This window comes from Pimephales promelas, chromosome 6 (assembly GCF_988280905.1).
Source record: "Pimephales promelas chromosome 6, fPimPro1.hap1.1, whole genome shotgun sequence".
NCBI classification, from domain to species: Eukaryota; Metazoa; Chordata; class Actinopteri; order Cypriniformes; family Leuciscidae; genus Pimephales; species Pimephales promelas.
The window spans coordinates 4,554,699-4,580,121 of record NC_142774.1 but is presented as its reverse complement, the minus strand read 5'-3'; the positions used below and the strand labels follow the sequence as shown (position 1 = coordinate 4,580,121).

General features: G+C 37.6%; 1 protein-coding gene across 6 annotated transcripts in view; it reads left to right on the top strand.

The window, feature by feature from the left end:
- Window positions 1-25,423, top strand: part of inpp4b (inositol polyphosphate-4-phosphatase type II B) — a 237,456-nt gene that overhangs the window by 19,667 nt on the left and 192,366 nt on the right. For 2 of the 6 annotated variants that reach the window (XM_089131969.1, XM_089131970.1), the window contains 2 exons: window positions 2,298-2,463; window positions 24,944-25,060. Coding sequence is in view for 4 of the 6 variants with exons in the window: in XM_089131965.1 (XP_088988091.1) it covers window positions 15,628-15,666; window positions 24,944-25,060 (156 nt within the window). In the remaining 2 variants the exon portion in view is untranslated. Of the gene's footprint in view, window positions 1-2,297; window positions 2,464-15,523; window positions 15,667-19,783; window positions 19,862-24,943; window positions 25,061-25,423 lie in introns of those variants that run through there. The other 4 variants (XM_089131965.1, XM_039685631.2, XM_089131967.1 and 1 more) reach the window with 4 other exon arrangements.

Sequence of the window (25,423 nt, the reverse complement as noted above, 5' to 3'; positions counted from 1 at the left end):
GATATTTGATTAGTGTCTCTACTGGAATCACCTCTCGTGCACCTTTGGCTCCTTTAAATGAGATTGCACGCAATCAAACGATGGGTCAGTGTTATGGTCATCGCCACGCGCCATTTGCAAGCATCATCCAATTACATGCGCTGTGTTTCACATGAGCGTTTACAAGTGAAGGCGAACTCTCCTTCTCCTCTGATCGCTGCCTGTGAAAGTCGGAATGGCATCTCAGTGATTGAATAAAAGCAGCAGGGGCACTTTAATTACCCGCATTCATAGAAGCCTTCGGCGAGATGGAGCTGTGTTTATACACCTCCAGCTGCAGTAATTACATCGGCTGCTGAGGTGTTTGCTGCCTCTCAGCCTCTCGCTGGAAGTACAGAGATTGACAGAGTGAGGTGACATACTGGTAATAAAGGCTCTGTGAGTTACCAGTGATTCAGATGCTGGTGAGGTCATCAGTTAACTGTGACAAATAACACTGTGTGCTTTTAGATTTAGTTCACATGGTTTAGGAGTGGGTGGTACAACCAAAATGATATATCATGATACGAGTAAATGTATAGCACCTTTATATATATATATATATATATATATATGAAGAGTTCAGATGCAAAAGCCTCTAAATGCCATATGAAATTTTCTTCTAAAATGATCATTTTTATCAAGCTTGCATATTTAAGTTCAGTAATTTCACTTAAATGGCAATGAAGATTACCTATTAATTGTCATTTAAGTGAAATTACTGAACTTAAATACACAAGCTTGATAAAAATGGTCATTTTAGAAGAAAATTTCAAATGGCATTTAGAGGCTTTTGCATCTGAACTCTTCATATATATATATATATATATATATATATATATATATATATATTATACTGTACATTTAAAGTGGCCAAGTAAAAATTGGTTTCGTAGCATTGTGTAATATTTTTTTTTTATATTTTGAAATAACTTTTCTGAATATAAAGCTGAATTTTTAGACTTAAGTGTCACATGATCCTTCAGAAATCACTCTAATATGATGATTTGATGCTCAAGAAACCTTTTGGATTATTATCAATGTTGAAAACAGTTGTGCTGCTTCTACTAGGCCTATCAGGATTTTTTGATGGGTAGAAAGTTCAAGAGAACAGCTTTAAAATGAAATAATAAAATAGAAATATCTTTAACATTAAATGTCTTTGGTGTCACTTTTGAACAGTTTAATGCATCCTTGCGGGATAATAGTATTTTCTCATAATACTGTCGAAATAGATTAATTTATTTAATAACTTTATATATTATTAGACAATGTGTTGATGCCTATTTTTGAATAATCCTGTGAATGCAATACTTTAACAAAATAAAAAAAAAGATACTTAATCTTTTTTGATTTCCTTTTTGTATTTAGAATTTGGACACAAACCAAGATTATTATTTATAATAAACGTGTCTAATATTTATTCAAATATTTCTCTAATATTCTAATATTTATTGAAGCCTGTTTCTGCTATAGAGTGAACCAAGTGATTTGTCTATATTTCTCAAAATAAAGATATTTTTTTTAAATTTAACTATGACTTTATACTCTCACCTAAAGGACTATTAACACCTGTTCAATATCTCATTAATGCAATTATCTAACCAACCAATCACATGGCAGTTGCTTCAATGCATTTAGGGGTGTGGTCCTGTTCAAGATAATCTCCTGAACTTCTGAAACAATGCTTTCAGCACCTTGTTGAATCAATGCCACGTAGAATTAAGGCACTTCTGAAGGCGAAAGGGGGTCAAACACACTAGAATGTTGTTCCTTATAATCCTTTAGGTGAGTGTATCTCACAATATGAATTTATCCCACACATTTGAATTTAATTTATAGCCACTTTAATATTTTCTTTTCTTGTATTTATTAATATTATATTTAAAACTTATTTTAAATTTATTTTGACGATTTAAAGCAATGTAAAAACACATGGTGTCATTTTTAAACAGTGTGGTTTGTTTGTGTATTTTTGTATTTCAGTATGAATTCACTCATACGCTGTCTTGATGTCATGTCTCTTCCTCTTTAAAATGCCTGTTCTTGACCAGTAAAAGCTGCAAACTGGACTAGATTTGACGCTATCAATCAAAAGTTTTTCTGGGTGAGACTGCCGACCCCCTGATCGTGGCTTTATGGTCTCAAACGTCCCGTTTCTACAGCTCCCATTGCAGATATTTCATGATAGAGGGAGATCTTCATCTGACACCCAGAGCATGTGATCCCAACCTGAAATTATTGCTGGGGCTTTCTGACTCATTTTTCTCATTTTCTAGACAGCCAGAGATTGAACTCAAACTCGAGCCTTCTCAGAAATCAACCTTCAATCAAGAGTGTTCAACCAGCCATCAGATAAGAGGCATTTTCAGCAGTTACAGACCAGATCGTGAAGACTCCTCTCTGCTACAAATGGAGGAAATTTAGCAGCCACCATCACTTCATGTAAGTGAAATCAACTAGAGTTGTATTTACAATCACACACTTCAGTTCTGTGGTAAAAAATTGATTCCCTTGTTTTAGTCAACTCTGATCTGATTTTCCCTGTCATCTGCGTCACGGCACTATTCTCGGTTATGGGATAGATCCCACTATTGAAATATATTTTATATTGTCAAAAAAAAATATATATATATATATATATATATATATATATATATATATATATATATATATATATTTGCATTGTTGTTCACTTATATTTATCATTTTGAAATATATTCTTAAATATAGCAAAAAAAATATGATGTTAAGTGTGCAATATATTTACATTTATAACGTAATGTAAAATATATGACAGAATATATGGTCATAAAATGTTTACCTTGCTAAAGAAGTGTCAAATGTATTTTGATCATAGTAATTCCTCTACCTTTTCCATGATACACAACAGTACGCACCATATTTCACTACTGTATTATTATGACGCACAGCTATAATAAATACTGTACTTACTTTTAAATGACTGCAATGTAAAATGACAGATAGTTGCTTTCCTAAGACTATTAGGCCATATTAAGTGGCACGTACCATACACTACATGCAATTATTAGATTTATTGTTGTTTTATTGACATCTTTCGTAAGTCATAAGTCATTTAAATATTGAAGATATGCACAATATTTATGATGCAAGTATAACAGTGACACTGTAGATTTCGAACACTGCACACACACTATTCAATTCTGAAAATATATTTCAAATGAAACCATTTGCAAAGAGTTAAAACATATGAACATATATGTTGTTGGTAACTAGATATTGACATACAAATATATTCACATTTCATTTTACTAAAATATATTAAAAATATATTTAACTAAAATATATTTATTGGGCCAATTTCAAATATTTGCATACATACCCAAAATATATTCTGAAAATATATTCCTTTGGTGTATGGGTGTGGATGCAGATTGAAAGCAGTAATCAGATATGACGTAGAAAATACAAGTTACTTTCCTCACAAGAGAAATCTCTCTCACTGCGAATTATGACCCTTTAAATAGATTACAATTATTATTGTGATCATTAATACATTCATTTTATGTGTGATTCGAGCAGGCAGTCGAATAAAAAATGGCAAAAACTGAATATTTAATCTTTTAACACATTTCTATTGTGGCGAAGGGCTGCATCGGGGGGTCACCGGCACACAATGAGCTTGTCAGATCGCCTTCCTCATCCCCAAACACTCATTTACACGTTCAATATTCAGCAGGTGGGGGATATTAGCATGGCACCTGTTGCTAAGTAACAGGCAGAAAAGATTTCTTGTTTGCCACAGTTGCTCTCTCATGTAATACACTGTTCATTACGTCACAATTCAGAGCAGGGTTCGGTCTCAAAAGTCGGAGAGCACGTTGCAAATCTGGGATTGATTGATTGATCCGCTTTTATCTTTGTACCTTAGAAAAAATAATGTGACAAGCAGTTCAAAGTCTTTTTTTGCTATGTGTGTGACGTGCTAGTCCAACATCTGATTAGTTGCAAAAAACTTCACCTAAATCTGACATCGAGTCTGATGTAAAAGACTGTTTAGCCTCGACTTTTACCACAGATCTCACTGGGATCAGAACATCGTACCAAGCATTGAAGACGTAACATCCCGATCCCGCTGATCTTTGTGAAGGGGGGGGGGGACTAGACGGCTAACAAGCAATTAAGGTAAACATATAATTTTACACATATTTGCAATCAAAAGCTGTGCAATTACGAGACAGTTAAAGCCCTTCAACCTGAAAACCCCCTGAACTGGAGTTTAAAGACAGAGTTCAGAAAGCTGTGGAAAAAGGTTCCCTCGTCTCCTCCATAGCAATTTTCTCATAATTAACATTTTAGCAAGGTCAGTGCCTCCATGCGCCACTTGATTTACCAGCACTTGTGTTTTCAAAGTCTTTTAAAAGGGAAGTGAAACGCTTCCCATGTCTTTTGTTATTGAATTCATAGGTTATATGTCCGATCAAATGTACTGTATTTTGGTAGAAACTTGTGAAAATTGGTTGACGCTAATATGGGCATGAATTCGTCTTGTTAAAGGGATAGTTCACCCAAAAAAATGAAAATGACTTGTGCATCCATCCATATCCTTATTATTTATAACTTTATAAACTATAATCACTGGCTTCCGGTAACGGCCGTCTAGTCTAGTAAGTCTAGTTCTGGTGGAAAAGTGACCTCTGACCTTGTATTTGGCTGAAAGAAAAATAGCTTGAAGGTGAGTATTTGATTTGATCATATCTCCGCTTTACTACAGCTTTACATCACAGCATGAGTTAAACATAGATGAACATCGGAAGGTATGTTGAAAAATACTGTATTTCTTAACGAAGCGAGTAATGTGGTTATCTGTGTTTCAAAGGATGTTAATACACTGTAAAAATGAATACGATTTAACTAATCAAAAAAAATATGTGGCAACAGATTACAAGCAATATTATTAATTAAATTGAACAAATTAGAATTGAGTAATAATTAATCAAATTAATACCTTAAAAATTAACCACTTAAAATGAGTAAAACTTACACCTATCTAAGTCACCATTATGGTGATCGGTGTTTGTTTTAGGATTACTGTTTTCTCCTTCAGTGATTCTGCTTGTTAACATCCGGTGTCTTCAATGTTGGCAATATAATATAATTGACGTCTGTCTGTTATTCAGATATTTTTGTTTTATTTTTGGGTGTGAACTTTACTCTTTTTAAATGGTTAACTTTTAAGGAATTAAATTGATTAATTATTACTCAATTCTAATTTGTTTAATTTAATTAATAATATTGCTTGTAATCTGTTGCCACAATTTTATTGATTAAATAAAGCATATTAATTTTTAACGTGTAAAAATGTCAAACGTGACGTTACATTTACCTCAGGAAAGCCATTCAGTGATCATAGCTCGATGTCTAGAAAAAAAGACATTTAACCAAATAAATTCAATGTGTTTTTATGTTTGTCTGTTTGTCCATGTCACATTGGAATAACTATGATTTTATCGTAGCATAAGGAGAAGTAGAAATATCTTCATTATGCATTTTAAATATCACTGTATATTCCTTTGGCTTTTACTTAGCGTTCTTTCTACCTGGAGAACATGCGTGGCGTGAACACCGCAAATATGCATAAAAAACATAAAGTAAAGTGTATTTTTAATATGTTTTACCATCATTGAAGATCGAAATGTTTTAGATTGTAACTCCACCCCAGAGACAGACACACACACACACACACACACACACACACACACACACACACACACACACACACACACATAAGGAGCGAACATTTTGTGGACAGTTACACTGTATTGAGACAGTTGAGAAATAATAATATTTTTACAGTTTTCAACAATAATTGTCATTGTTGAACCCTTGCTCTTGTTATGTTTTTGATTTTCAGTTGTCCTTTTTTTTTAGCAAATCGTTTATTTGATATGTTTTGAGACAGTTTGTTTTAAGACGTTTCATAGAGTAAAACTAAAAAAAATACTTAATTTAAGTAGGCTATCTATTTTTTTATTAAGTATTTATTTTGTATTTATACATAACCTCACTGTGATTTATAATGTATCATTATTGCGTGATGCAATAATGGGCCCCCAAATCAAATTCTGCTTAAGGGCCCCCAAAAGGCTCTGTGTTCATGTGCGCTAAAGTGCTAACAAGCTCATCCATTTCGTTTCCAAGTCTGAATAGATGCGGTTCAGTGACACACAACCATCCCAGAGGTCTTTGCAAAGGGCTTTTCACTTACCGCCAACTTTTTAATGAGATGTCCACTAAATGTTCCCTCCATACAGGTCTGTTTCGTTTCTTAAAACTTGATTTGGAGCAGTGGATGTCAATTCAATATTACATCTAATTGTGTCAGCATTATATTATTGATGATCCGAATGACGTAACTGGCATTGGGAACCTCATCAGTTTTCCTCATTAGGCCTGAGATCCAGTTTAGATGAACGCTCTTAAGTTAATCATCAAACAGGTGCGGCATGGAGGCCAGATGCAAATATGTCACTTTAACTGAAACAATGAGAAAATTACCAGGATGAATAGGCCTCGCTTAAAGCATATGGGTTTCGTATAGTAACCCGTGTTGTCTGCTTAATGACATTACACATTACTCAAATTGATCCGTTTCGAGGTTTGTGGAGTCTCATTGTCGTAAACTAATTACAGAACGTGCTCATCTGCTATGCTAATGGCTCGACGTGTTCCAGTCGCACTAAATAAACAGCGCGGCGTAATTGCAGCACTGAGAATGGCAGATGTGATTAATAATATTCCGAGTGCTTGATTCTTATGTTAATTGAAGATCACATTCTTTATAGTTGCAATGGCAGGATAGTCTCGCAGGTGCAAATTACACACTGATGGAGTGGAACTGATGCTGCTCACAAACAAGTTTTGCAGTTGATCTGCTTTACTTTTATTTTTTGTAGGTATGCATTGTTACATATCTTAAAGGCCCCATGGAAGCATTTAAAGTGCTTATATTATAAATGATTATAATTTGGGCGCATCATTATTCACACACTCTAAACAATGCTGGGTTGTTTGAACCCAAATTTGGCTCAAATATGGACAAACCTCAAATTTTAACCCAACTTCAACTTTCAACTGCAATTTTTTTAATTACATTTTTAACCCAACATTTGGGTTTGTCCATATTTGACCATTATAATGTGTCGACACACTTCCCAGTAAACATTTGGACGTTTAATGACCATTGAAAAGACGTCCCTCGTCATGGTCGAAAAATTGTTCCAAAATGAAAGTTGAATGGACGTTTTTGACGTCATCTGTTCTGTGTTGCTCATTTTTAGCGATTTATGCCGACCTACCGTGACTATTTTGGGCCAGGGACACAATGTTGCCGTCAAACAATGTTTGCTGGGTTCCTATTGAAACAGGAAGTTAAAGGGATAGTTTACTTTGAAATAAATTTTTGGTATGTTTTATCTTACCTCAAGGGCATCCAAGATGTAGGTGTCTTTGTTTCCGCAGTATTTTGATATTTTTAGGTCAAACCGTTCTTGTCTGTCAGTCATATAATGGAGGTCTATGGTCACCACCTCAAAGAGCATGCACAGAGAAGTCCAGATTAAACATGATTTAATGACTCGTAAATGTAAGGCCACATTGATGGCCTAAGACACGAAACGAGCAGTTTGTGTGAGAAAACGAACAGTATTTATAGCGTTTATATTTATAACTAACTTTAAATATCCAGTAGTCTTTCATTTTGCCGTTGAACTGTGATTCGCTGTTTGCTAATGCTATAGTCAGAGGCAGGAAGTTTAGCGGGAGGGGATTTTTCATTTTTAGAAAGCATTTGATTGGCTTAAAATGTGCAATTGCACTTGAGTGCTGAATGTGTCATCAATATTTCACAGAGAAACCTCTGGTGACCTCAACTCACAGACGTGGAAGAAAAGCCACAAAACACCCATTTTAAGGCTTGTATATTGCTGTTCCAGTTACATGAACTCTAAACAAACTTGAGAACTGAATTTTATCATGTGGTTGTGGAAAGCAACTAAGCAAGGATGAATTATGGTCTCATAAGGCCCACGGGGCACCAACCAGCCTGATGCCATTTTTCTAAATATAAAATATGTTCCCCAAAAGCCTGTAAGTCATACTGTTCGGACGGAGCAATCATCCATTGAGGAAAAGTTTTATATTCATTTATACAATTTTTTTTTTCAATTTAAACAATATTGTTTACTGAATTTTAATTTAATACGTTATACAATTTAATATTATTATGCAGTTATTTATCTGTTTTTATCTTATATTTATTTATTATTTTAATTTATTTATAGTTATTTATCTTTTTATTTATTGAATAACCGAAATATTAATATGATTTAATTATAATTAAATAACTAAATATATGTATTTATTATATGATAGTACAGTGGATTTTTTTTTAATCTTGTATCTTTATTTCTATTCATAAATTTGTCACTTCTGAATCCTAACATATGCTTTTAATGCCAATGAAATCATAAGGTAAACATCTATTCTATAATGTCAACATGATTGTGTGTTATTGGTCCTGGATTGGTTGTGTGTGTTATTAGCAGGCCCATCTAATGTAACCGTGTGTGATGCAGCGTTAATGGATGCACTGTTTCGCCCTGAAGGTCAAAGTCAATTATTGTGAGACTTTTGAGTGTTTTTGAACAGCTGATAAGAATAAGATCTTTTATGGTAGTTTTGCTAGATGTTTGTTACATCATTCACAGATGACGCCATATTCAGCGTAGACATAAGTGAGCAGACATTACGTTTCTAATGCCCTAGATTACAAAACAGTTCTACCTGGGACTTCTAGATCTCACATCTGTACTGCTGTTCCCAGCATGCCAACTGCTGCTAAAATGAGAAAAATCGTTGCCAGGAACATGGAGTCCTGAGAGAGATTGAACAGGTGCTGTAACTATCTGTCCTTGAGTGTAAATGTCTTCATGAAAGCCTATTTGAGAAACTCAAGTATGCACTTAAGGACTTGCGGAGGGATCAACATATGGAACACCTCTCCAGTTTGGTCAAGAAAGCCATTGGGGATCTTGTGGGGCATCAAGTGGGGTGCACAGACTATTAAAGGGTTAGTTCACCCAAAAATTTAAATTCTGTCAGTATTTACTCACCCTCATGTTGTTCCAACCCCATAAGACCTTCGTTCATCTTCAGAAATCTGAGCGCTGTCTCACTCCTCCATACTAGTCCATAGGCTTCTTGAGGGATTGAAACTTGCCGACCTCAAAAAGTTATTAAAGACATCGTTAAAATCAAGCGTGCCGCACAAGCGCTCACAAACGTCTCGATCGCCCCCCTGTGACCGGACCTAGTATAGCTCATAACCTCCGCCTCCCCATGTCATTCAATGGGACGCGAGACCAACTAAACAATTAAATTACACTTCACATATCCTTTTCCCAAAGATAGTTTGTCATTTACTGTAGTTTCTATCACGTTGATGTAATTTCAAGTGTTCGTTTTTAAAATAAGTTTGTTTTTAGTTAGTTATGTGATGATAAAAACAATGCTCTGACATCATGATTGACAGCTGTGATTGACAGGTTCTCTGTGTGAAGGTAGTCACTGAAGCACCAGCGGACTTTTTTTAATAATGTTGATTATGTGGTCAGTAGTTGTATTTACCTTATTTTAACGAGGTTCTGCAATCAGCAGACATTGTTGGAGAGGAACGAAGCAGACAGAGGACACTTATTGAAAGTGCGGGGCGTGTGCTTGCATTTGATTCAGCGAGAATGAGGGCGCGGCCTTGATTTCGCAGCTTTACTTCCTGCTCACGACTGCGCATGACTGGTCCCGAAACACGCAAGTGCGCAGACTCAAGTCCCAAGATGTCAGCGTCATATCGAGACACTGGCGGCTTCAGTTCTCTCTGATGGAAAAGAGCGAAGGGGCGCCGTCCATCTTTTTTTACAGTCTATGGTTAAAATAGTCCATGTGACTACAGCGGCTCAATCTTAACTTTATCAAGCGACGAGACACTTTTTGTGCGCAAAAAACAACAAAAATAACGACTTTATTTCAACTATTCACTTCCTTCTCTCTCTGACTCGAGTCACGCCGCCTTCACACTGGCAGTTGAAATCAGCTCCGATGCGGCTGCGAAACGACCGGAAGTCATTCATTTCCTATGGAGATTCGCAGACCGCATGCAAATGGGTCCGAAACGGGTCCGACCGAGTGCGGTGCGAAGAAAATCGTGTCCGTTGGTCATCCGGATGCGTTCAAAAATTTGAACTCGTGCGAAGAGCTACGGACGGTTCCTATCCGACAATTCCAGCGGAAGTTGAGCGTTGCTATGGTACTGATAAACAAACCTGAATTATTAACTTTTAATAAAATAAATAATGATTTTATAACGATAAATTGTCATGTCATTTTTTATTTTGATGACGTTTATAAGGGCAGTTAATACAATTAAATAAATTGAAGGTAGACATTGAACTATTGACCACTATATCACATTTTTTAGCCGACCTGACATCAACGTCCTGAGCAACTTTCCTCACGCAGCATAACCCTAATCAGAGAGAGATCATACAGAACTGACAGAATCAAACTTTAATCTCTCCGCCATTTTTGTTCTACCCGCGTCCGACGCTTTTCACTGTGTAGTACGACGTCCGTTGGGAACGTATTGCGTATTACGGAGCTGATTTCCACTGCCAGTGTGAAGGCGGCGTCAGGTTACTAGTTTAATAGCGTAAGCTTCTGTTGTTGTACGTCACACGCATCACACACATGACCAGCCAATAGTGAGCCTACGTGTGACGTAGCTTTACGCTATCACACTACGTTAACTGACTAGAGGCCCATGGAGAAGGAAGTGAATAGTTGAAATAAAGTCGTTATTTATGTTTGTTTTGCGCACAAAAAGTGTCCCGTCGCTTGATAAAGTTAAGATTGAGCCACTGTAGTCACTTGGACTATTTTAACGATGTCTTTAATAACTTTTCGAGGCCGGCAAGTTTCAATCCCTCAAGAAGCCTATGGACTAGTATGGAGGACTGATCCAGCTCTCAGATTTCATCAAAAAATATCTTAATTTGTGTTCCGAAAATGAATGAAGGTCTTACGAGGTTGGAACAACATGAGGGTGAGTAAATACTGACAGAATTTAAATTTTTATTGTATTTTATTGTAGAAATTTCATTTTTATTAGTAGTATTATTTCTTCCTCGAATGTTCCAGGAATCTTCAGTCGAATCGACAAGGAACCGAAATCGTTACATCCCTTACGATTCCCATCCATACAGTATGTAGCACGTTCATTTTGTAGCTTCAGGTCAATAACCTGAGCTCTTGTACTCCTTTGAACGTCTTACAGGAGTGTTTGACAGGAAGCCTCGACGCTCCTGGTCAGTTCCTTTGATGCATTTTTCACCTGCTTCATTTTTTTACCTTGGATCACTGCGGCTCGCTTTCTTGTTTGTTAGAACACATCCAACTCTTTTAAATTATGAACTGGTTTATGCTTTTTGAACCTTGAGTTTAATAAACTCTACACGGATCCTAATCCCAGAGGCTTTCGGTGAGACGGTGTTATACAGGAAGACTGTGGAGGAAGGAAGGGAAGGAGTGAAAGAGAAATCTCCCTTCAAGAATAGCTCCAGAGCGGAGCGGCTTTTCCTGCTATAGGAAGCCTGGAACGGGAGGGTGAAAGCCTCACTGAAGCATTTGCTGACAGAAATTCAACCGTGAAGGGAGAAATAACTTCTCTCAAGCCATTCCACGCCACTTTTTAGGAGGCTCAGCCAGACTTCCTGTTTCCTCCTGAGATACTTCCTGTGGATACCAGCAAACCGCTCTACACATTTAAAGGGGTTCTCACCTCTTTTGGGCCCTATTTTATGTTTTCTTTCTCAAAAGAGTGGATGTGTATCTCCATCTGCTTTCTCTCTCATGCCCTCGATTTCCTCTTCTATCAAGCGTCCATGTCTCTTCTGGACTGTATGATTCTGTGTTTATGACTTGTCTCTTTTCTCTCAGCATGTAAAGGGTGGGTGTCAGAGTTCATGGGAAGGAAACTGAGCCCGTCGGTGCAGGTGGCTGTGTTGGGCAATTAAAGGCACGGCATCATAATTTTTTTTTTTTATATTTGAATTTTTATCATTTGTTTTTTGTTTTTAACATTTTCCCCAGCCACCGCCAGCATTTTTTACCTTTTCACAAAAATGTCATGGCTCCAGAATTTTTTTCTAAATATGAATATCGAACTTAAAATATACCAAAAGAAAGAACAGATCATGAAAAAATATTCTTGCTTTTTTTTATTTTTTATTTTTATCAACATTTGAATGCAGGCACGTTTCATTTAAAAAAAAAAAACACCAAAAAAAAAAAAAAAAAAAAAGAAAATCATGTTTTTGTCAAAGACTTCAACCGGGAGGGACTCAGAACGATGAATGAAACACTGATGGAGTCGATCGAGGCCTTCAAAAATCAACACCCCCACAGTCGTTTCCTCTTCCTGGGTCGACGTTTCATTCGTTTTATATGCCGTTTAATCAATGTTTGATGATCGTTTTGGCTTACATGTGTGTAAAAAAAAGCTTGTTTCATCTTCACATGTTCTTGTATGGAGAGATTCTGTACTCTTTCAGATTATGCGTAATAGCGCCCCCCTACCATGTAACTGAAAATATGGATTGCCTGGAAAATTACGTCAATGGAAGGGAAAGAGTTATATGAATAGTTAATGGTTTCAAAATAAAGCTCTTTTGCATACTTCAGTGGTTCACAATGGCCATATTCGGCCAAAAAAAATCCCTAAAAAGGACCATAAAAGTAGTTAAAAATTAGTGCTATATTCCAAGTCATTTGTTGTAATGCGTCTGTGGCACCAAAACGAACCTATAGCAACTAAAATCAACTGAAAGACTGAAGAATGGCATCTTTTATGGTGCTTTTTGGCCTGTAAATAATGACAGAATTGAGATTTTGGAGGTAGTGGAAGTAAAAGCAGCTCGATCTGGATGATCTGGTAATGTGTTTGTGTTCTCGCTGGCCTAATTACTGAGCTTCAGGCTACAGGAAGTGGGAATCTGTTTCCGGGAAGATACTGGGTTATAATCTTTTTTCCCCCTAATGTGTCAGTCTTGGGTCATGTAGATTGAGTCTAAGGCGGTCTTCATGCTTGGTTTGATTGATTGGTTTAAAAAAACAAAACTCACCAGTCCTTTTTCACATTGTACTTTTGGGTTTGTTTGCTCTGTCGATGTGAGCACTAGTGGCAGCTGTTTAACTGATGAGAAACTGCATTATAGTATGATAAATGTAACCTAGACCATACAGTATGTTATCAATACTGGTTTGCTTTGGTAATTGTTGCAAAATTTGCAAAATAAATGGTTTATTCCCAGACTTGTACGCTGTAAAAAAAGATTTTTTGGTGAAGTAAATACTACTGAAAAAAATAACAATGTAATTTACATGAAAAAGTTAGTTCGGGCAAGAATAAAAAAAATTAAAGTAAATTCCATATCAGTATTAAGCATGTAGAAATGAAAGTGTAAAAATCAACTCAATAAAATGAAGTAAAAATAACTCAACTTTTCTGATACTGGGTTTCCCATCATACACTGGACCTTAAATAATTAATGAGGTTAATTTTTCTCTGGTTTCCAGCTGTATTTACACTGTTTTATCATTGATTTTTGTTGTCCGTATTAGTAACTTGCCATTTTGTGACATTTCGAGTAAATGTTTTGCTCAAAATGACAGATTCAAACACAAAAACGACCCATCAAATGTTACCGCCATTGTGTGTTGTCTACCAAGTACTTTGCAAATCTTAATAAATTTACTAGCGTTTTCTGAGTAAAAAAAGTTGTCTAGCTTTTTTCAAGTAAATCCTACTCCAATTTTTTTTCAGTGTAGTCAAGACTGCCTAAACCGAGACCAAGACACTACCAAGACCAGAGGGTCTCGAGACCAGAGGGGTAAAAAAAAAAAAAACTAAAGTCTCCAAATGCATCCATTCTGCAACTTTTAAATGTATAATTATATTTTTAAAAAAACGAAAGTGCCGGATCCGAAAGTTGGTCGTTTTGTCGCTATGGTTACACACACACACCGTTGGCGGTGTGCTCAAAGTCATCTGTCAGTTGTGCAGTTACCCAAAATCTCCCGAATGAAGTTAAAACCCATCACTAATATGTGTTTTACTAAATATAGATCAAAAACTGTACACGATCAAAGTGCACGCTTCAATCCGTTGCAGACATCGTCGTGGATACTGTAGTATTGTATTGCTAAATCTCGGTCTGAGACAGCGTGACCTAGACGAGACCAAAGACAAAGACCATGTAAAAGTGGTTTTGAGACATACATCACTATTTATTCCTCCTAACACTCTCTTGTAAAACAGCAACAGTTTCACGTTATTAGTTGAATGTTGATGCATGTGATGTTTCCATTAATGTGGAAAAATGATCAACTAAAGTCATCAACTAACATTTTCTTTGACTAAGATTAGATTGCATTTAGCCCTAAACCTACTCCTCACAGAAAACGTTCGGCACGTTTACAATTTCAAAAAACTTTACTTAGGCCCCGTCCACACTACTGCGTTTTCGTTTAAAAACGGAGAATTAAAACGAATACGATCTCCGTCCACACCAGCGTTTTATCTGCGTATTAGAAATGATCTCCGTCCACATTAAAAACGACTGAAAATGCGGATCACGTGACCATTCACCAACACTGGGCATGCGCGTGGCGGTGTAAACAGTGGCTGGCGAATCAGGGAAGGACACGTCATGACTGATAACACCCAATCATAGAGCCGAGCGTGAGCCTCTGCGTCATCGTTTGTAAACTCCTCCGTTTTGTCTCGTCCACACTAAAACGCCCTCCGGAGTTTCAAAACGCAAAACGGAGCTGCAGCGTTTCTAAACTTCTCCGTTTTAGGTCTTCGTTTTTCCCGTTTTAGTGTGGACAGGAGGTGCAAACGTAGCAAAAGGTCTCCGTTTTTAAACGAAAACGCAGTAGTGTGGATGGGGCCTTAGTATGAGTAATAATTTGTGAAATTTCCTCGTGGGGATCAAAAAAAGTCCCTACAAGGACAAAGATTTCAGATATTGCTATCTTTTTTGGGGTTTACCACACACACACACACACACACACACTATTAACTGTGTGTGTGTGTGTGTGGGGGGGGGGAGTCCTTTATTGAGGGCAACAGCTGGTTGTTCCCTCTGCCCGTATCTCACACCCAGACACACCCTCCAGTGACACACTGATCCCTGTGTTTCCCCCTTTCCTCCCTCCACATGGACTCTCAGCCCATGAGTGCACAAAGAGAAGTCTATTTCCCTCCAAATTAGATTTGCTGGTGGAAAGAGCTTTGCACTTTTATAGCTCACCCAGACTGCAGTAATATTTAGCTTTCATGCTTGTGTGTTTGTAGTTCTGCGTCATATCTTCTGTAAACCTCACGGCACAGAACGGACGATGACTAGCGTCAGTTTCAGAGTTAGCGATCTAGCAAACTGGATGCTGGACGGTGTTGGATATTGCCGCTTTTAACCTCTTCGTGAAACCTCGCTAGACTTCGGACTAAAGATGGACTTGTGCTCGTGTTGTTGGAGGCTGAGGTGTTCGGTACGTGCACTTTTAAGTTATTTGCGGAAGTTGAATGAATATGAAACTTTTAATATTTTTTTACTATATTAATGAAATAAATTGAATACAATAAATTACCCTATGTTTCAATGCTTTTTCTATAAAACTTTTCTATATATTTTAATCTTTTATTTATTCACGAAACAGATTTTTTTAAAGAGTCGTTTTGAATACATCAAGAACACATTTTGAATACGTTCCTCTATTGTAGTTCGTGTTAGAAAAAAGCGTCTGCTAAATGCGTGAATGTAAAAACAAATGAAAGGTGTTTGATTAAATATTCATGAAGCTCTTTTAAATACGTTTGCATATACGTACACATCAGCAGTTCGCAAAGAAAAGCAGTTTCACTTTATTTGGATGGTCCCTTTAACACATCTCTACTAACTCTCACTAGAGTATTAGTAGACTGGTCTACCCTATCTCACGACCAAATTGTAAGAATTCGTACGAATGTGATTAAAAAGTGGCTAATTTGTACGACCTCGCTCGTACGAATTCATACAATTTGTCTAAACCCACGTGATGGTTAGGTTTAGGGGCGGGGTCAGGGGTAGGTCATTCGTACGAATTCATACGAATTGGCCAATTCGTAAAATATGTATGATTTAGCGAAATCGTACTAATTTGTACGAGTGAGGTCGTATGAATTGTTACGAATTCATAAAATTCGTACGAATTCCCGTGAGATCGGGTTGGACTGGTAAGGTTAGGGATAGATTAAGTTGACGTGTAGTTGCAAAGTTACTTATAGTCAACAGGATGTTCAAAATGGACCATCAAAACGAAGTGTTACCAGAAAAGCTCCCAGAAGGTCAAAAACCACCAATAAAGAACTATAAAAGTAGCACAATATCAGAGGCAATTTGTATAGAGACTTATCCTCAATACAACTATATGGGGAAAACCCGTAACGCCAAAGATGGCGGTTGTATGCACATGCCCCGCCCCTCCCGCTGGAAAGCCAATCGTTTGCTTTTAACTGTCAAGCATGTGCACATTTCAGACTGATCTCATGAAATTGCGTGTGTATGACACGCCAATCCGTATTTCCATTTTTGGTGTGCTATCAACACGCATAAACGCTTTTCAGTGTGTTTATGAACGCCGTTGACTGTATATTTATATATAAATATATGACTTACCTCAACCCCGTTCCTAAACCTACCCGTCACTCGGGTTAATAGCATTTATGAGTCTTCCCCTACCATTCAAGGAAAAAAAAATATCGCTCCCAAGATGTAGATCTACATTTTGCTTCGTTTCGCTCGGACATTTGACGTGTACGTACACGGAGAATCACTCGGACATTAATGGCGTAGACGCACACGCGGATAGCTCAAAACACGCCACTTGACTTGAAAGTGGCATGTATGTTTACGCAAAAGTCATGATGTCATGTTGCACATTTGATGTTTTCAACAGCGGAGACGAGAAGCCTTGCGCATGCGTAGTAAAAGTATAACCTGTGGGGAAAAGGGCGTTTTAAACCGTATTTTGGGGCAAAGTCATCAAACTTTTTCAGCGATTTGTTTAATGATTTACTGCTGTTTCTACACAAGCAGTTTTTATGTCCCGGTGACCAGTGAAAGTGCAGTTCTGACTCTCTGCCCATTCATTTAGATAGGAGCCTGGTCTTGTTAGTCTGCCTGGAGGCGTTGCCAAGATGGCAGGACTTGACTAAAAGGACTTTGACTATAATCAAAGTCATCTAATTTGCGACTTGAGACCAAAACGCCATTGACATCATTGTGCTGACTTGAGAAATAGCACTAAAGAGGTAAAATAGTACATTTTTCACAGCTGTACACAAGGCCAACCGAGTTCAATGTTCATGCTTTCTCAAGCCATCATCGATTTGTTCACATACAGTAAAGCTTAGTTACAATTTGGTCTCCTTTGAGTGAATCAATCATATGTGAATAAATGACTGGCTGATCTATTCGTGTAAGTTCGACTTGCTGTGACACTTTGTTATGCTGTTAACGGCATGCTATATAATGTGCTTTACATACAAACGAATTGAAGTTAACCTTGCACGCGTTAGCAGTTCCGCTGAGATGCGGCTCATGATCGCGTGTGCTCATCTGAAACAGTGGGGGAAACCACTGAGGTTCCCCTAATGGGAGAAACGTCACCGCGTTGTGTGTGTGTTGTGGATTCCTCTGAATGGCAGTTGTCTGAAATAGCTGGCCCACTTTTGTTGTTTAATACAGACAGGTGGTGTAGACTGAGATGAGACCACAGCTGTTCCCCGGCCTCTCCACTTAATGCACATCTAATCTCGAGTACAGCGCGAGCGTACGTGGATGTGCGAACATGTTAGTTGGCAGTTTTAGGCAGCCGTTTGCCCTGGCAAATTCCCATATTTCCCAGTGGAGGTCTTGCTGTGGGACTGAGCCTCTGGTCTCAAAGTCTGCTGTGTTATCTCGAGGAGTCCCTGAAACTGTTTCCCACACACCCCGAGTAACATATTCAATGTGATTTTGATGGACTGTAATAGTATTTTCTTTTCCAATAATCTCTGAAAGTGATTTTTTTTTTTCAGTGAGGACTGTGATTGGTGTGTTTTAAAGCGCCATGTTGACTCACCGACTTCATGGGATCTCGTGCAATTTAAGTAGTTCAATGTTTTTACTGGATTGTTCAAATATCGTTAATCTAATAATAATCCTGTATTTCAAACGAGTTTCACAAGGGATATTTATAACATTATTTCTTTAGATTATTTATTATTACATCTTCGTAACATTAATGTAGATTTGATAATGAAAATAAAAGTAGTCATCTAAAATTTGTGGGTTTGACCGTTTTTGTTCATTTTGATTTTTTTTTATCTTCTGAAAATTTCACACTATTGTACTGATTTTTTTTTTTTCATTTTGATGCGTATTTGTTTATATTAGATTTATTAGAAGCTTATTTAGAAGTAATAAAATATGTTTTGATGTTTTGTTTGAAATTATCCTTATTAGCAATGAAGAAACATCTGTAATATATATATATATATATATATATTTATTCATATATATATATAGCGTCATGTATATTCATATAAGTTCAAAAACCAACAAAAATTACAATTACTGAAACCCAGAAATAAAGCTAGTATGATATTTTCAGTCTTCCAATAATAAAACAAATACACTAGCATTTTAGAAATCTGGGTTCAGTGAGATTTTTTTTATGTTTTGGAAAATTCTCTCATGCTCATCAAGCCTGCATTTATTTGATCAAAAAATACAGGAAAAAAAACAGTAATATTGTGAAATAATACAATTTAAAAAGCTGTTTTTTTTTAATCATTTTTGGAAACATTTAATATTTTGGAAACCGTGATATATCTTCCCACCACCCGCGCCCCACGTTTTGTAACATTATAAATGTCTTAACTTTTTTTAAACTCAATTTAATTTCTTAAAAATGATGCATCCTCTATGAAAAAAGTAAAAAAAATCTTAGTTACTGCAGACTTTTTAGTGGTCCGCTATTGCTAAATAGAATTTTACTGCATACTAAGAATACCATGTTAACAATTTAAGTATCAGAATATTGAATTCAATCCCTAAATATATTTGGAAAGAATGTGTGTGTGTGTGTGTGTGCATGCATGCGCACACAGAAGAAGAATTCAGACGGATTCAACCTCTTAATCTCCTGGAAAATCCCACTCTATAAATGTGTATCTGTGCTGAAGAGGTTCGACGTCACGCTCCTGCCTCTTCATAAAACATCATTGCCGGCTTTGTGTTGTTGAAGCATGTCCATCTGTGGGCACATTTATTTCTAGCCAAACTCGAAGCCACCAGCTATTTATCCTGTCCGGTTTTGCAAGGCATTCCCATCGAACATCCGGTTAGTGTAAAATTATGAGTCTGCCCAGCATGATGGCGCATTACGGAACAAATTGGCCACTTTGGGACACGTCTAAATGACTCCCTCCGCCCCGCGTTCACCACACACTCTAAATAAATGCTGCTTTTTGTAGCCGGGCCATTAGTCCTGAGGACTGACCATTACCCACACTGCAGCAGTGAGTTTTCAGAGCTCCCCCGCGTCTCTACGCTGATTTATTACCGTTCTGATATTGACCTTGTGGTTGTGTGGGTTTGTATTGGGTCTGGTTACTCGCGTCACCTCGACTCGAACTGAACTCTTAGGCATGGAAGGTGAGGTAAGTGTGATGTTGCAGTGCTTTTTAATGAGTTAGCATGGCTTGGTGACCCTAACCTTTTTAAAATATGGTCCTCTTGTGTCGTTTATCAGACAAAATGCAAAAACCTTTTAGTCTTTACATCCTGCTGATTCTTTTAATTAAGCAAATGATCAATCTCACCCTGTTGAACTGATGAATGATGAAAACCTTTAAAAGACTCTTAAGCCCCCTTGAGGAGGTGTGTGTCTGTGTGTGTGTGTGTGTGTGAGAGAGAGAGACTTGTCTTCTTGTCTAGCTTGACATTTCATCCAAAACTCTTTCTTTCTTTCTTGGAACAAAATGGGAAGTTTGAAGCATCTTTAAACAATACTGTAAAAGATGAAAAATGTTATGTCATAACAATTATGACAGTCAAAATTGTGAAGAAATGTCATAAAACATATGAGATAAAAAGACATTACATCGGAATTATCACGTCATAATAATGACATAGTTGACATTCATATGGTGTAAGTATAACTTTTTCCAGGAGAAAATCCTGGAATGTTTTCACCAAAAACCTTAATTTCTTTTCGACTGAAGAAAGAATGACATGGACATCTTGGATGACATGGGCGTGAAAGTTTTGTGAAAAGTGAACTACTCCTTTAAGACATTGCCATACGACTTTTTATCTTGTAATTTCAAGTTGCATTTTCATCATTTCAAAAAAATGATCAAAATTGTATAGAAAGCTCAAAATAGAAGTTGAATTTGGTTTCATTACAAAAAGACACAATTATAATGCTATTTGTCACAACTATGACAAATTTGAAGTTATTGCATATTTTTATCTCATAATTATGACTTAGTATCTTAGTAATTTCCAATTTTTATGTCAAAATTACCTTTTTAAATATGGCACAAACGCGCTTCCATTAAATTCCATGTCTTCTGAAGCTGTATAGTAGCTTTTCTGAGAAACATCTTTAAAATGATTTAATTTTTTTCATCCTCTATGCCGAAGATTTCAATTGACCCTTCGCTAAGCCCCGCCCTCCCTAGTTACTGTTGCTACGCCTGTCAAGCTTTCGCGGCTGGCCCATCTATAAATAGTGTGGATGCACCCGGTATCAGACATTCCCAATGAGATAATTAGTCATTTGTTGGCGAACAAATGAAATATCTGAGAGAGAAAGACAAAAGGGACTACAGTATGCATTTGAGGGATATATTCACGACATTATATGCAACCGATTAGAGAATAATTTCTTAAAAATTGAAGAGCCTAACGTTATAGTCCCAGCGCAAGCAGCAGCGCCTCATACGCATACGCAAATGGGAACACAAATTGAGGAACAGCTATGTTCATACACAGCAGGGTATGTGAAAATAATCTTAATAATTATAAATCAAACAGCTTATCAATAAATCTTGTGGAATAACACTAATACCGGGAGAGCCGCGATCGGATTGGGTTAAGTTACTTAGTAAGGGGTAACGTTAGTAGGACGTCGATTAACAAAATGCTGAAATATATTTTAAAGTATGTCAGTGAGCCTTTGTCTTGTCTCTTTAATCGTCTTATTTTACGTTATCATTATGACCAAAGAACCGTCAATATTTCCAAGCAATAGGTGTTTTTGTTAAGCATGTCGACATTTACCAGAATGGGTCTCGCACATAGATGCTAGATCACGCCAATCATTTCTCCCCTTGGCTTTTAGATTTTCTGGAAGGAAAACAATTCCTCTCCCCCGTCCAAACTTTTATTATACCGGTATCAGATTTGCATAATCCATACACACAATGCTTCAGCATGTTTCCGCGCATAGTTACGGTTGCTAAGACATGATTGGCCAGTGGCGGTTTTCGGGCGTGGCTTAGCGAAGGGTCAATTATGTCTCATATTTGTGTTTAAAAAGTGTCGCACAACTTTTGCCCTCATTGACGCACCATTATCAGACATGCAGAATGGAAAATACATTTAAAATCTGCAGCAGAGGGGAAGATTTTGAGTGAATAATCTGAAACGTGGCCTGTTCTCCACAGAAACCTACTGTGTGGCTTCAGAACATTTGAAAAATAGTGAACGAGTTATCATAGACAATAATCTGATGGCCTTTTTGGAGCTTTTGGAGTCTTTCTCATTGGGCAGTGTTGGAACGACGCTTGAGTTTGAGTAAATGATGACAGGATATTCATTAATAGGTGAGTTGTCCCGTTAACTCGATACATTTCCTCAGTTAATTTGCAGAACCGGAGGCTCTTAGACTCGATGTGATCTGTGTTTCAGATAGCGGCGCCTGCTCAGCCAATAAGCCGATGTGAAACAGATAGACTGTGGCCTCATCGATCCAGCGCTGACTGGGTAATAGCCGGGCTGCTTTTTACCCCTTAAAAAGAGAGCTGTTTGAGTTTCTGATTGAGTTTACAATCGCCTCTTGCTATCTGTCCCACCCGCCGGCTCAGGGGACCACTGTCCAGAGACGCCCCAGAACGACATGTGTACACTGGGAGTTTCCTGCTCTGAGATCAGTGAACTGTGATAAGTGCACGAGGGATCGGCTGTGGGAACACGACTGGCTTCTTGCTGGTGGAATAAACAGATGTCTCTTGATGTGGTGCGGGTTTCATCTCAACATGAGGTCTGAAGTGCCCCGTGAAATGAACTCCCGCTCTATTAAATGGAAAGATTCCAAATCGAATTTTAAAGTCCCCCTGTGGTGAAAATCAAGCTTTTAATGTTGTTTAAATGTCTATGTGGTGTTTTTAATACGCTTCAATACAAACCATGTGCAAATTCATAAGTCGACAGCATTGCTGAGTGTTTTCTGTTTAAAACTGCAGTGAACCAAAGACAGACTCAAAAACATTGTTGATGAAAAGTGTGATCAAAAACAAAATTTGCATATTCATAGAAACACTATACTCAGTGAGGCAAGGGTGTTTCATTCAGTTACATTCAGGATATTTTTAGGCATGAAGGAATGTTATTTTGGTGATCAACTACTTTGGACTACTTTTCTGTCGTGGGGCTTCATACTTCATATAGTGCCTTTTTAGGGGTCCATCCTGGATCATTTTATGAAATAGAACCCTAGTGAACCCTTTTTTTTTCTAAAAGCTGATTCACATCACGTGTAACGGAGGCCAGCTAGTGGTTGCTGTGCAAGTAAACCTCACTCCCCTGATCTCAATAGGCGCTCTAGCGACAGATGCTTGAGTCTGCAGTTTAGCCTCCTTGTTAGAGCGACTCTCATGTCGGAGACCGGGGTTTGACGCCCACTCGGAGCGGGTCGAGTCAGATCCGGGTGGAGGGGTTACGTTGGTGCCGTGACCCGGATGAGAGTGAGGTTTAGGGGCTGAGTGTAACGGAGGCCAGCTTGTAGTTGCTGTGCAAGTAAACCTCACTCCCCTGATCTCAATATGCGCTCTAGCGACAGATGCTTGAGGCAGCAGTGTTTAGCCTTCTTGTTAGAGCGCCCGACTCTCATGCCGGAGACCCGGGTTCGAGGCCGGGTGGAGGGGTTACACACGCAGTTTAACTCCAACAAACAAATTGGCCTTTGGATTTAGAATTTTATGAAAAATAACTTTAATTTTCACATCGCCCCAACAAACACTGATTGAACATTCAGTCGGTAAAAAAACAAATTCCGACCAAGACCAACAGACAGTGACGGGTGTAACACACCGATCCAACAAAACCCAACAAGCGTGTATGTTGGCGTTTGTATTTGCGGTGTGAATTGCTCTGAAGAGTCTACGGCTGTGCTTGTGCTTTTAGATGAATGGGTCTGGATGACCGACTATTAGAGCCCGACCGATAAAGGATTTTGAAGGCCGATACTGATACAAATATTTGTTGGTTTTGAAATCCGATATATCGGCCGATATTATTATTATTTTTTTATTTCAGAAACGAGCAACAAAATATTATCAGATTTCCCTAACATTAGTTATTTGTAGTTAATTTTGAGTTTTAACTGAAATAATATGATAATGCATAACTGGTTCTCTCTGCCTGCAGGATGTGTGGCGCGTTTGAGTGTTGCCAACAGGGATGGTGTAGAGTGCCCTCTGGTGGACAAACTATACAACTCCAGCACTCATGACATGGTTGAAGCGTGATTCGCCCGTTTTTATTTTATTTATGAAATATTCATTTATCGGCCATTATAACTGCCGAGACCGATATTTTAGAAAATACATACTATCGGCCGTTAATATCGTCCTGCCGATATATCGGTCTGGCTCTACCGACTAGTCATCCAACAAATGACTAATCCATTAGTAATATCGGCTAGTTCTGACATTTGTGGTGGTGGTGATGCTTTAATTGACATGTTGTGCTTCAACTATTAGACCGGTTTGCATCCCTTTCATAAAGGTTGTAAGACAGATTAGTTGACTATTTGTTCAGCCAATCAAGTCTATTGGAAAATGTTGTAGTCTAGCACAGCAGTTTTTGAACTTTTTGATGCCAAAGACACACAGAAATGATGATTCCCTTTTGAAGGGCCCAAATCCATAAATACTTGGAAAAAAGGGTACTTGCATGGTTTCCACAGAAATATGAAGCAGCTCAACTGTTTTCAACATTGATAATAATAAGTGTTACAATAATACACAATACTAATTTCTTCAGCATCAAATCAGCATATTAGAGTGATTTCTGAATGGACACTAAAGACTGGAGTAATGATGCTGAAAATTCAGCTTTGATCACAGGAATAAATTACATTTTAAAATATATTACAATAGAAAACTGTTATTTTAAAGTGTACAAAAATTTCACAGTATTACTGATTTTATGATTTTTATTTAAATTGTGTATAGTCACTTTTATAATATGTTTGCAATTTTATATGTTAGGGGACATTTATATTATACAGAATATTAAATAAAATATCTTTATTTTTTTATTTAATTTTATTTTATTATTTCCTTTACGAGGCTATATTTCTACACAGTAAATGTTTTGCACCCACATCACTCCTCTGATTGGCCTCGTTCTCCCATCTGTCACTGAATGAGTGATCATGCGTGCTGCAGGTTCGCTGTTGGTTCATTTCTCATCCTCACGCATTCACCTCCCGCTCTTCTTCCTCTTTGCAGGGAACAAGAGATCCCGTGTTCCTCACGAGAGGGAGTTTCCCACCCGATTGTCCCGTCTGCAGTGAGACGCGCATCAAACTCAGCGTCTACGGTGTGAGTGACGGCCACCAGCAGACGGTGAGTGAAGAGGTTTCTCTCCTCATCAATCAGAGCTGGAGACTCGTGTTACGGCTCTTCTCGCCTCGGGTCCTTTCAGCTGTTGTTCTGCAGATCTCAGTCTCTGGTCCGTGTGTATTTGTTGCTTATTTGGTCCATGGCCGACACTAATGGGGGTTTCTGGGACCCAAATGTTGTTTGCTAAACCCTGAAGGTTTTTTTTTTCTTGTAATCACATGCTTGGTAACTTCTGTCACAAAATCATTGAGAGCCGCAGCTTTAGTCTATAAATCAGTCGTTGTCTCGCAAGCCACACGTTTGATTATTTTGCATAAACTCTGGCACATTGACGTTTTATTCTGCCACAAATTGACAGTTCATTTA